The 13,571-nt window shown below is 39.7% G+C and overlaps 1 protein-coding gene across 2 annotated transcripts; it reads left to right on the top strand.

Moving 5' to 3' along the window:
- The first annotated feature begins 6,906 nt into the window (after positions 1 to 6,906).
- EREG (epiregulin) lies at positions 6,907 to 11,823 on the top strand. Of its 2 annotated transcripts, none has more exons than XM_034671684.1 (4): positions 6,907 to 7,029; positions 9,141 to 9,264; positions 9,887 to 10,036; positions 11,163 to 11,823. In XM_034671684.1, the coding sequence occupies exons 2-4, from the start codon at positions 9,200 to 9,202 to the stop codon at positions 11,242 to 11,244; spliced, it is 297 nt and encodes a 98-aa protein (XP_034527575.1). In that variant the 5' UTR covers positions 6,907 to 7,029; positions 9,141 to 9,199; the 3' UTR covers positions 11,245 to 11,823. The 2 variants fall into 2 exon arrangements, with proteins under 2 accessions (XP_034527575.1, XP_034527576.1); XM_034671685.1 differs by having other exon boundaries at positions 6,945 to 7,029; positions 9,077 to 9,264.
- Positions 11,824 to 13,571: the final 1,748 nt, after the last annotated feature.

The raw sequence follows: 13,571 nt of genomic DNA, 5'->3' as shown, positions 1-13,571 counted from the left end.
TCCCCCTGCCTCAGTCTACCCCACTCCTTAGGTCTGTTTGCAGAGATGAGGAAACTCAGCTACAGGGGGATGAAAGTATTACGTGAGCTAGCAGTGGACTCCATACCTCACGGGTCTAGTGCAGGGCTTTTCAGCCTTGGCTCTATTTACATTATGGACTAGATGATTCTTCGTTGTGGGCTCTCCTATGCATTGCAGGGTGCTCAGCAGCAACTCCGGTCTCTACACGCTAGATGTCAGTAGCGCGTACCCAGTTGTGACAGACAAAAATGTCTCCTCTGGTTGACAGTATTATTCCAGGTTGAGAACCACTAGCTTCGTGTATTTTCCATTGCTATAACACATCGCCACTCATAATTCACAGTTTGAATCAATGCTAGAGTTGCCAAGGCAAACAAAATTAATATTAATGGTAAGCTGGATGCAAATACAAAATAAATGCTAGTGTGTAAAAAAATCAAGTCAGCAATTTTTATTGCTGATTTTAGCACCAGTTGCCCTGAATCAAGATGAATCTTATTTACGATGGAGTCACTCATACTTCTTAGAATCATCGTGTTGCTAACCACCCCCCCCTTTTTTAAAATTTTATTTATTTATTTGAGAGAAAGACAGCCAGCGAGAGAGGGAACACAGGCAGAGGGAGTGGGAGAGGGAGAAGCAGGCTCCCAGCGGAGGACCCTGATGTGGGGCTCAATCCGAGAACGTTGGGATCATGGCCTGAGCCAAAGGCAGACACTTAACGACTGAGCCACCCAGGCGCCCCACTAACCACCCCTTTTAAAACAGTGCTCTCTTGGATCTCACAAAACTGAACTTCCCTTTCCTTCCAGTTTCCTTGGCCATTTCTATTCATTCCTCATCACCTCTTTCCCCAAGTTCTAGTATTTTCCATGCCATACTATTTCCCTTGGAACATGTGAATGGCTCCTATGCCTTTAACAGTCATATTTCCACATGTGACTTTCAAATAGACTCCATAAATGCATTCTTATTCTCTTATTCAAGAACTATATTCCCAAATGCCTCCTAAATATAAACAGATCATATATGAACTACAGACTCAAATTCCTGTGCTCATGATGTCTTCCCTTCCTGCCCACTAGCCGTAACAACCACCAGAAAACCGCTGTTCTGCCATGTCTTCTACTCTCTTCACGGCACCACCTTGGTATTTTCAGAAACCTGGCATCACCTATGAATTCTCTCCTTTCCTCTCCACCCACAAGTCTCTAGCCTATTAGCTCTGTTGAGGACAAGAACTATGTCTTTTGCATTAACTTTCTTTTCAGCATTTCGTTCAATCTCTTGAATATTGAAAAATCTCAATAAATTATTTATTGAACAAATATAATTTGAGACATGTGGTTACTAGAAATAAGTCTAGGCTAAGCTACTACCCTTCTTTCCCAGTTATGGAGTATAACTAAGCCCTTTCCACCCTTCAATCATCCTACAGATGCAGACGTGTTTCTCACGAAGTTGAAGTCTCCCAGGTTAACCAAAAAATACATTTTCACAAAATACAATTTCTTAGTGCTTCCAAAGTGCTAGTTGCATTACACAGTTTCTATGAATGAAAAGTAATTAACTTCGGGGCTTTTAAAATTACCTTTATGTACCCATTTTTTTGATACTCACTTATTGAAAACTATTTTTTTGCAAATTCATTTTTGGCAGCCAGCTTCTATAAAGAATGAATGATGTGGTCATCAATATGCTTCAAAAAATACCATTAAGTATTTAAAGCTTCAGGCCACAATATGGCCATAATGAAAAGAAGGCAAATGGCAAACATTGCAGACTGTTGCTCCTTTAGGAGATTTTTCTTTCAAAACAGTAATGTGATAGCAATTTAAATTTCTGAATTGGGTCAGCAGGGAAGGGTGTGAGAAGCAAGATGGAAGGGAATGAAAGTAGAAAGGGCTATAAAAAGACTCCCCCATGAAACATCTTGAAGAAAAAAAATATTTTCAATAGAACATTTGAAATAATACTCTAGAGATGAATCTTTGGCTTTTAGGGAATGCAAGTCCTGTATTTAGAGCTCTTCGTCTCAAAATTCCAAACACCCAGGTTAATATAAATTGTACTCTTTCCACAAGAGTTGATATGCATTCTCCTATGAGAACACTTCCATTATGAATAAGATATGAATCTTTAAATCCATTTTTAGGGTAAAATAAACTATATCCTCACACTTTAACTCACTGATTTCTTGATTGAATGGCTTTAAGTTCGGTCTTGTACACTGACTAAAATATATGAGCACATTGAAGTATGATTTAGGAATTACAAGTAGAATTGAAGGGTATTATTTAATGCTTATGAATTAAAAAGCATGACCTATTAGATCGTTTCTTTCCATTTAACGAGGAAGATCCTATGGCTACCTTTTTAAAACTCAAAATTAGAAGAAATACTTATTTGTAACATATCAACCTCTGGTTTCATCCTGTTTTATTTGAAATAGTTATAGTTGGTTTTTACATTTATTATTTAATGAAGCTTGGTTATAAGGGTAACACTGGAAAACTGTAGGAAGAGGATGGGGGCTGGAAAAACGCAAGGTTTATATTCTCTCTCTCTCTCTCTCTCTCTCTCTCTCTCTCTCTGTAGATCTCTGAAAAGTAGGCTGTCACTAAGAGATGCTGACAGTAGTTCTATGCGGGATCTGATGTGCCAAGGTGAAGCCAGACCTTTTTTAATAGTGGATTTTAATTTTAAATGAGAAGGCATCTGGAAATGTTAAAGGCATATTCACACACAAGTCCTAACAAGCCTACTATGTTACAGACAAATCCTAAAATTATAGACTGTCATGATGGAGGAAGGTAGGAAACTAACAGTCCATGAGCAGGGGAAGCCTGTGACCACACCAAAAGCGTGAACAAAGCGGATTTTGCTACCTGTTTGGGCTGGGCATTTATTATGATTCATTATGAGTTTACTGTTCTGGTCTGAATATTCTAAAACTTAAGTTGGGAAAATAAGGTGCATTCCTTTCATTCTGTGACCTATCTCATTTTACCTGGCCTCATTTTTATTTGCTTCATTCTATTTAGGAGAGCCATTTTATCCTTGAGAATTGCCAGTTGACTTTGCAGAATCGGCTTGGTCAGCCAATCACCGAATCCCAGCCTCCTTCTAGATGAGCCCCTCCATGTAGTGGTGAGGAAGCAAGATCAGAAGAAACCATGTGAAATAAGGACATTTCCTACCTCTGGCATTCTTCCTGACTGTTGGGCAAGCACTTCTTAGTGCCTTGGGGCCCACGGCATTTAGTGCTACCTCCATTGGGGTGAGGACCCTCAACCTCTCCCACGCACATCGCCCCAGTGTTGTGTAAGGGTGTAGGCTTGGCCCTGACTCACAGAGTAGAGGTGATTTGTATCCTGTGAGTCACCAGCACCACTTCCTGCTGGCACATTTGACGTTTCATTGAAACACACTCTCTGAAAGGCGAAGGCAGAGAGATGAGGAGGTGTGCTTCAAATTCCTAAAACTCATTTGGAAATTTGACAGAAATAATGGCCTCTACAGGAATTTTATAGCATTATTGAAACAGAGTCCCAAAAGCCAATTTTGAGTTTATAGATCATCTACCCCATGCTACCTTGCACACAATTCCTCTATACTTTATTATTTTTTTAAAGATTTTATTTATTTATCAGAGAAAGAGAGAGAGACAGCACAAGCAGGGGGAGGAGCAGGCAGAGGGAGAAGCAGGCTCCTCACTTAGCAAGGAGCCCGATGCTGGACTCGATCCCAGGACCCTGGGATCATGACCTGAGCCAAAGGCAGACACTTAACCAACTGAGCCACCCAGGCCTCCGGATACTTTGGTTACCAACATAGAGCTTGCCACCAGATCTATTTTCTGACACACTGACACTATCCCAAATTCTTAATATCATAGTGAATTATTTTCTTAGCAAGGACCGGTGGTCAAGGATCAAATATAGTATTTGCAGTTGAATCATAGACCACCATTCTTCGAATAACACTAAAGTCATGAAAAAGAACTGTAAGATTAAGGAAATATTTGTATAGGACTTTGGCATCTATTCCTTCCCTGTATGATTTAAAAATAATGAGTAGTGATTCTTAAGAGTGTCAGGGTGGCGGATATCAGAATTCTCCATGGACTGACTTCTTCAGAATTTTGAGCAGCTCCACCTACTACCCTTCTGCTTGAGTTTGCAAGGGGGCGGGGCAGAGACGAAGTTGAGGGAAGCTGGAGAATCACTCTTTTCAAGCAATAGAGCCGTGCAGAGGGACCTGAGATTTAGCACTAATTTTGCTATTATGTTGGCTATGTACACCCAGGACGGAACTGCAGCCTTTCATTAGAGAAAAATATTTAAAATTATTTACAGGCTCATCTGTAGAAGACCCGGATGTTGCATTCATGCAGCGAGTCTCATAGAAACCGTCTCGGAGCCGTGGACTATGTCCAAGGGAGCGTCACGGGTTAGGAGAGCCCAGTTTTTGTGGAGGCACGCCCTGCACTGAACATTCTTTAATTCACAAAGACAAATATTTCACCTGTGGCCTGACCAGGTGGAACCAGTGGGAAAACTAACAACTACTAAAAACCTTAAAAAAAAAAAAAAGACTAAGAAGCAACACCCCAAAACAATTAGCTGAATTCTGTAATAGTCGCGGGTTGCTGTTGTAAGCAAATCCAAACAGGAAAGGCTAGTCTCTGATTTCCACAAAAGATAGAGAAAGGAGTTTCAAATGTACGTTGGCACGGCGGCCCGGGCTGGCGGGAGAATTGGTAACGTTTTCGCCAAAGCCCTTTTCAGCTGAGGAAGCTTGGAGGCATGGGAGCGTCAAGGATGTAGAAACACACATCTAGAGCGCCGGCTTGCGTTGAGCGGACGGTGTAAGTTAAAGGGTTTAATCCTTCCATAGAAAAAGTGCATGGCCGAATTAAATCGAGAAGTAGAACAGAACCGAGCCCATTGCCCACAAAAAGCGATGAAGACAAAGTTATCTTTTTCTATTTCTGTTTGAATGGCAATGAAATCCAAACTTTAGCCATTTTTTTATGATTTAAGAAAGATGATTTATTTTTCCTTTAAAACCAATGGAAGCAGGATTTATATTGTAGAAGTATGGGGTGGGGAGAAGATAGTTCTAAACTTTCCCAAACAGTATTGTCAAATCGTTGAAAGATTATGAGACTTGCTGAACAAAGATAGATTCCTAACTCTTATTTTCTAAGGTCGCTAACTATATACTCGGGTCTTGGACAAGACATTTAATTTAACTGCACTGAGGTTGTTTGGGGGCTAATCACTACTTAATAGGATTGTTCTAAGGGTCAAGTTTGAAACATTATGAAATTATAAGCTATGCTGCTGATGTGTAATTTTGTTTTTGGCACCTCAATAATATGCAATATGCTTAACATATACCTGTCTCTTCTGACTGAGAACAAATAAAATGAAATCCTTTCTTACGCGAATTAAATCGTTCTTTAAAATGCCGCCCAATGACAAAGAGATTTGTAATCTTGTTATAGACCAGTAGAGGGCACTACCGACATAGAGTGCTAAAACTAGAGGCCAGCCAGGAGTATCAGGGAACATTTGTAGGAGTCTCTAGAATGCTAGGCATTTTGGGAAAATATCACTTCATTTAATTCACCCCAAACTCCGTAAGCTAGAGGAAACTGAGATCCAGAGAACCTAATTCATTTTTCCAAAATCACATACCTCAAGCTTTCTCCCAGGATGGCCTTTCCATCATACATGTCGTCTCCCTACAGGATTAAATACCCTGCTTAGTTATATTTACCCCGGTTTGTCTGGGTGAGGGTCATTATGCTTTAGTATTGTTGCCCGTTTCCAAATTCTATAATGTGGCCCATTAACAACATTGCTATGCACCCTTGGGAAAGTTACTTAACCTCTCTGTCTCCGTTTTCTCTCATGTCTAGTGGGGATAACAGTAGTATCTTCTTCAAAGAGTCACTGAGTGGATGAAATGAGATAACATAGATAAAGCAGCTAAGAACCACGCCTGCATATATAGTCCGTGTTCAAAAAATGTTAACTGCTGCCAGGTACTGCAACGAATGGTCTCGCCACCATTAGTATTTATTATACAGCAGTTACTCATATCGACTAGAAAGAAGGGTGAAGTGCAAATGCCCAACACGTAAACAGAAGCAACTAGATCCTCTTCAGGAAACATCCGTGCGATTAAAAGGATTCTTCTTATGCTTTCTATGCAATTCAGAAACTACTTGAGTCATTCTGGATCCTGTTTTCCAACATTTAGCATTCAAGTGGCAAACACATGATAAAAACCTCAAACTTTCACTGGGCTGACGGAAACTGGGTTCTGGGGGTTCATGTAGGATGGACGTTCATTCCCACATTAGATAAGATATGTTCTGACTTGACTTAGATTACATTTTATTAATTAAAATCTTCTTTTGCGCATAATACAATGCAAAGAGTGACGTAGGCACTTTGATCTACAAGGAACGTATCTAAGGTTGAGAGTCCTGTTTCGTTGTTAACAGAAATAGAACCTGAGTTTTATGAAGCCTTCTCTTGTGATAGGCTCTACTTTGGAGCATTGCTCTGAACGCACCATGGAGCAAAATAGTGAAAATTCTACAATTTCAATGGCTAAGCTTCTTAGGAAATCAAACTTCACAATCAGGTCTTTGACATTTAGAGCAGGTCAAACCTGTAACCAGGAATGTTATGCCAAGGTTTTCACCCTTGGACAGGGGAGCAGGGGCTCATTTATTTTCAATTATGTGCGTGTTTTCACAAATCAGTTTCTTGTATGGTTTTGATGGATCGAATTTTTGAAATAATTAAAACAACCCTATAGTACTGTGGTTATGTGGAAGTCTGATCAAGGTTTCTTTCCCTGAAGGACGTGTTTATATATTTGGTTTTCCTCCATAAATAGGTTTCCATCTTCTCCAAGCAGTTCTGGGCACCACTGTGATTCCTTCCTGCATCCCGGGAGAATCCGAAGATAACTGCACGGCGTTAGGTAAGCTCAGCTTTGCCGGTGTCTTACCGGAGCCTCACACGTTCGTAACAGACACGTTCTCAAAGAGGACGGGTACGAGACAGTTAGAGGAAAGTGGGGGAGAGCTGCCATGTTAGAATCATTTTTTTTAACACTCTTATGAACTAGTGATCTGGAAAAATTATATAAAAGAATAACTGGTGGGAGAGGGACTGGGCATCTAGTTATATAGAAAGATTGGCTTTAAAGAGATAGGAAACAATGAGAATCAGATTCTTAGTTCATTTGGCTTTGCTGTGAAGCCATTGTTAGAGAGGTTGGATCCCAGGCAAAACGGGAAAATTTCAACTTTGTACACAGTAGATAATCAATATATTTTGTTATTTTTTTGGTAAAAGGAATAGATGATGTCCTTTCTTCGTACTTACAACATTCATTCAGAAAATATTTAGGGAGTACTTACATGCAAACACCATGCGTAGGCATAGGAATGCAAAGAGAAGTGGCACGCAGTGTGTTTCCCTCAGGGACCCCCGGGGACTCTGGATGTGGTTCAGGAGAGATCTACTTGAGATTCAGCCTGAGTACTGAGTCAACGGTTATCCTGAGGAACCAGCATATTTCCCACAATGATTTCTCCTTCTCTCTTGTCCTCCTTTTGTTATGCCTCCACTATTTAGCTGATTTTTAAAAAAGTTTTATTTAAATTCCAGTTAGTTAACTATGTAATAGTAGTTTCAAGTGTACAAAATAGTGATTCAGCACTTCCATGCATCACCCAGTGCTGATCACAAGTGCGCTCCTTAACCCCCATCACCTATTTCACCCCATCCTCCCACCCGCCTCCCCTCTGGTGACCATCAGTGTGTTCTCTAGAGTTATGAGTCTATCTTGGTAGGCCGCTTATTCGCTTTTTTTTCCCTTTGCTTGTTTGTTTTGTTTCTTAAATTCCACATATGAGTGAAATCATATGGTATTTGGCTTTCTCCGGCTTATTTCATTTAGCATAATACTCTCTGGATCCATCCACATCATTGCAAATGGCAAGATTTCACTTTTTTATGGCTGAATAATATTCCATTATATATATGTGTGTGTATATATATATATAATATATATGTAACATATACATAATATATATAACACATATATAGTATATATAACAAATATATATATATATATATGTATAACATAACATATATATATCACTTCTTTATCCATTCATCAGTTGGTGGATACTTGGTCTGTTTCCGTAGTTGGGCTATTGTGGATAGTGCTGCTATAAACATCAGGGGGGGAACAATATTCTTGTTCTCTTGTCCTCCTTCATTATTGGGCTCTCTAGAAGTTTGGTCTGCCTCCCTCTCTTTTTTTGTTGTTGTTTTGTTTGTTTGTTTGTTTGTTGGAACAGGAGTATTACAATCAAGATGCTACTGTTTGAATATTTCATAAGCATCCTTCACATTTTAGTAACTAAATCATCCTAAAGTGAATTTTACATAGAGATTGCAACACTATTTCTAATGAGGCTCCTATTTTCATTGTTGTATTTGTCTAACCCAGATTTCTGTTAGTCGAGATTTGTCTCGTTTAGGTCTCATGGTTCTAGATGTTGGGGAAGCTTTGATTGATTTCTTTGACGATAGCTTCAAAAATTTGGGAATGCACACTGAAACATGGCTTCCTGGTTTAAAACCCATTGTAGAATTTTGCTCTCTTGAATTAATTAATGGATTCAGTTTGCGATTGCTTTTGGAATAATGAACTGCAGAATTATTTTGAGATTTGAAAAAAATCAGGCAAACAGGGTAAATGAATACTTGTGGAAGATAATGATTTTTGTGTGTCTTAAACCTGGCTTTTCTATCCTTCAAGATTCTCGTTTGTGAATTAGATCCCCAGGTCAAATTTTGCTTGTTTAGTCTGTTGGACATTTTCCTTAGGGATCGAATGTTTGTTTATAAGTGTAGGGAATGTGATAACTGGAGGGACTTCCTAGTCCTAAAGATTCTCCTCAACTGATTGGCACCTGACTTGCTTCACTACAGTAGCTCCGTGTTTGTTACAGGAAAGGGTGATTAATGCTTTAAAGAAAGCAGCAGAATATATCGAACTTCCCATTCCCTTCACAGTTCGGATAGAAGACAATCCACGCGTGGCTCAAGTATCAATAACGAAGTGTGGCTCTGACATGAACGGCTACTGTTTGCACGGACAATGCATCTACCTGGTGGACATGAGTCAGAATTACTGCAGGTAATACACCAAAAACAAACAAAAAACAGTGTTGTTTTTTTAAAAACCTATATTCTCTATTTTTAAAAATTTTTTTGAAGTTGACCCAATATTTCCATGGGCTGTAGTTTATACATACTATTAGCATGCAGTTACGGGTGCTATTAGGAGCTTTATTGAGTGAGTTTTTTAAAGTCAGGGAGCAAACAGTAGCTCTCAAATCCTACAGATACTTGATGGGTGCAGAGTGGGGAAGGCGTCGATGCCTCCTTCTCACACTTATCACCATGGGGGCTCCCCTGGGCCTCTCCCACATCAGCCCCTGGTTTATGAATTAATCAAACTGATTTAGGCAGAAAGCACCTCAAACCTACAAAACTTACAAAACACCATCGGAGATTGTCAGCTACCTTGGCCGCTGAGCCAGCCTGTCCCTTTACCACCCTGGTCGAGCTGAGAGCTGTGTGGCAGTCTTTATCAACGTTGGCCCTGCTCTAAGGTCGATCTCTGAATTCCTCTTTACAGCTTCAGGCAAACCCTTTTGATTTCTTGCATTACAGTGTGAGATTAGTTCTTACACAACTAATTCATAATAATAATTTCTTTTTTAAGTAACTGATCTTTTTCTCATATTTTCCTTCAGGTGTGAAGTGGGGTACACTGGTGTCCGATGCGAGCACTTCTTTTTAACCGTCCAACAGCCCTTGAGCAAAGAATACGTGGCTTTGACTGTGATCCTCATTCTCTTGTTTCTGGTCGTAGTTGCCGGTTCCATATACTACTTCTGCAGATGGTAAGCCAGCGTTTTTTACACCCTGCTTCTATAAGTTATCTTTATACAATACACACGAACTAGGTGGAACTGTGGACAGAGTATTATTTCGAGGGTTAAGATGGATTCCGCATGGGGCGCCTGGGTGGCTCAGTCGTTAAGCGTTTGCCTTCAACTCAGGGCATGATCCTGGCGTTCTGGGATCGAGCCCCACATCAGGCTCCTCTGCTGGGAGCCTGCTTCTTCCTCTCCCGCTCCCTCTGCTTGTGTTCCCTCTCTCGCTGGCTGTCTCTCTCTCTGTCAAATGAATAAATAAAATCTTTAAAAAAAAAAAAAGAAGATGGATTCCGCAATGATGATGTTTACAAAGAAGTTTCGGTGGCGGAACATACAGATTTGACTCTACTATTAGCTCTGCTGTTTCTTTTTCTTTTTATTTGAGCTAGACAGCAGAGTGAGAGAGAGTGAAAGAGAGATCACAAGTCAGATGAGGGGCAGAGGGAGAAGGAGAAGCAGGCTCCCCACTGAACAGGGAGCCTGATGCTGGACTCAATCCCGGGACCCTGGGATTGTGACCTGAGCCCTGAGCCGAAGGCAGAGGCTTCACCAACTGAGCCATCCAGGCTCAGAAATACTGGTTTTTCAGTAGGAAGGAAAGAAAGAAAGAAAAAAAAAAAGAAAGAAAGAGAGTGGAAAAGAAAGGGAGAGAGAAAAAGAGAAAGGAAGAAAGAAAGTAGAGAGAGAGGGAGATATTGAGAGAGAGAAGGGAAGGGAAGGAAAGAAAAATGAGAGAGAAAGAAAGAGAGAGTGAAACACCCAGGCTTAAATTTGGTCACATCCTCTCCTGGAATTTTGTAATTGTCATGATGTGTTAAAGTCTCGGAGAAGTCCTGTAACTGTGCTTTACCATCCCCTCCTCAAATTGTTTGACCACAGAACACTACCTCTTTCTCCCTCCTTTTTTTCTTTGTCCAGCCTAAACCTGTTGACCTTTGTCATTTTGGAAACATTATNTTGACCTTTGTCATTTTGGAAACATTATGCTGATGTAACTTCTGCGTCCATATGTTGGTTTATTTTGTTAGCGTACTTTATTCTTATTACTATTAGCTACAGTGCTAACAGTTTCATTTCTGAATATTTCTAGGTACAGAAATCGAAAAAGTAAAGAGCCCAAGAAGGACTACGAAAGGGTGACGTCAGGGGACCCAGCATTGCCTCAAGTTTGAATGAGTCCATCAAGCTACAGGCAGGGAGGCACAGCATGCCTGGTTCTGTTAATATTCCTATTTTATTAATAATATTTATGTTGGAGCATGTGTTAAGTCGACAATGGTGCATTTTTAATATACTTTGACAAGTTTTTTATTTTTGTTTTATTTTTGACAGACTATTTGCTACTATATAATGTATACAAAATATATAATATAGAAAAAAAGTCAATATTTTTGTAAGAAATCATTTCCTAGATGAAATGCTTTCTCTCCAAAGCTCAGTTGCCAGCTACGCAATGTTTAGGAGCAAATGCTGTCCGGTTTGTTGCTCAGAAAGTGTCACAAATGACTGATTTCTGTTAAGCCTAACTTATGGTCAAATCAACCCAAACAAGTATATTTTCCTACTCCTCTGATTAGCGATAACGGGTCTGACTGTATTGTAGTTTGATGTATGACTTGGCACCACAGTGCTGTGTATTAAATCACTAGTGCAGTGGGAACTGGGGAGAAGCAAGTCTGGATACTGTGCTGAACACTACACACTGGGAACAACCTAAACCGGGGAGGACTGTGTGTCTGGTCCCCTGCCCCCCCCCTTTAGTGGCCTGGACGGCAGGTGGGCACTTCCTTATTCCACCCCCAGCTCCTGCGGATACCCACCCATCTGCAGCCTCTCCTCGCATTAAATGAATTGACAACTTCATTTTATACCATCTTGTAAACAGTAGGCATTTTGTAGCTTCCTGTTTCTTTTCTTTTCAGTACAACATTGATGTGAGGTAACTGTTGCTCATGAGACAATTTAAAAAAAAACAAACCGCACTTGGAGCCCAAATCTGGGCCTCTTTTCCAGAGTATTTCTTCTCATAGAGACTTAGATTAAGAACCCTAAGATTAAATCATAGTCTAAAATCTGATGGACTAACCACTATTTTGAAGCATAAAACAAAAATTCTATTGTCCAAAGATGGGAATACAGCTATTTCATCTTCTATGCAAGAGAAATTTAACTTAAAACAAATTCAGTTAAGTAGCTCCTTCTACACTTTAAGATTTTATGTTTAGAATAATCTCCTGATGTAGGAAGTGGAAGAAATAGATCCCAGTGTATCTTCCCAAATGAACGAAATCATTTGGAAACTTGTAAAATTTAAGGACTTAAGCTAAATGGTTTCTTTGGGAGACTGAGATGAAACCAGGGCCCGGTTTTGTGTCCTTTGTTTATTTTGGGGGGAAGAGACGAAGGTTTCTCTTGTGCTTGAGCCCAAGGTGTCCGCGAGTTAGTAAGGGTACTTGGAACCGCATAAGGAACCACAGCTCTCAACACCTCCGGTCTCAGGGGAGAATGCCTCATTGAATACTAGACCTGTGGGTAGAGTCTCTCAGGATCACGCACCTTGTTAGGGAGGGTCTGTTCTTTTTCCACCTTTTTTCCTGGCAGGTGCTAGGGCAACAAAGAGGAAATAAACAATGGCTGACTTTTGAAGTGCCAGGTGCCAGGATTTGCCTCCATATGGATCCCTTCATTTTTACCCTGGTGCTTTCATATGACTCTTTCCCAAAGTGTTGGATCTGGTCCCTTACTATTAGTGGAAAAACACGTGTGTGTGTGTGTGCGTGTGTGTGTGTGTGTATAAAATATACATATATAAAACTATATATAAAGCATACAAATTCATATGCAAATACACATGTACACATGAGCTCAATCATAGAATTATCTGTTGCTCTTTCAAAAATATATGAAACTTAAAAACAAGAAAAAGAGAAATAAGATAAAATTCAGTGATGTCTACAAGGATATTTCTGACTCCCATTTAATATAGCTGAAGTCAAACGTGCTGTGTAAGAACACATTTTAAGTCCTACACATTCTTACTGACACCTACTAGATGTAAATGAAGTCTGCCTATTTGAAGTGATCTTGATGGTGTCAAAGAAAATTGACTTACGGAAAAGTCAACAGCAATTCATGTATTTTACTTATAAAAAGGGAATTATCTTGGTTTATCTTAAACATCTCAATTCATATTATGTTAACTAATTGTAAGTAGTTTGCGGTGTTTTTAATCTTAAGGATGCTTAAAAAACTAGCCCCTGTAAAAGCTGAATCTTTATTTATGAATGTATGTTAAATAATAAGGAGATATGACCCAGATTGTGTTCTATGGGTGAAAATAAGTCAGAAATAATTGTTTTAATGAGGATAATGCTGAGCAGACAGCAGATGATTGCCATGAGCTCAGATTTCCTACAAACAATGGAAAGATTTGGGCTTATATTTATCTTCCTTATTTTACAGATTTCTCACTACATATATTTCTAGAAGAAGCTATATA

This window comes from Ailuropoda melanoleuca, chromosome 11, assembly GCF_002007445.2.
Source record: "Ailuropoda melanoleuca isolate Jingjing chromosome 11, ASM200744v2, whole genome shotgun sequence".
In the NCBI taxonomy this organism is placed as follows: Eukaryota; Metazoa; Chordata; class Mammalia; order Carnivora; family Ursidae; genus Ailuropoda; species Ailuropoda melanoleuca.
Note: the sequence above shows the minus strand (reverse complement) of the source record. Positions and strands in the feature narration are given on the sequence as shown.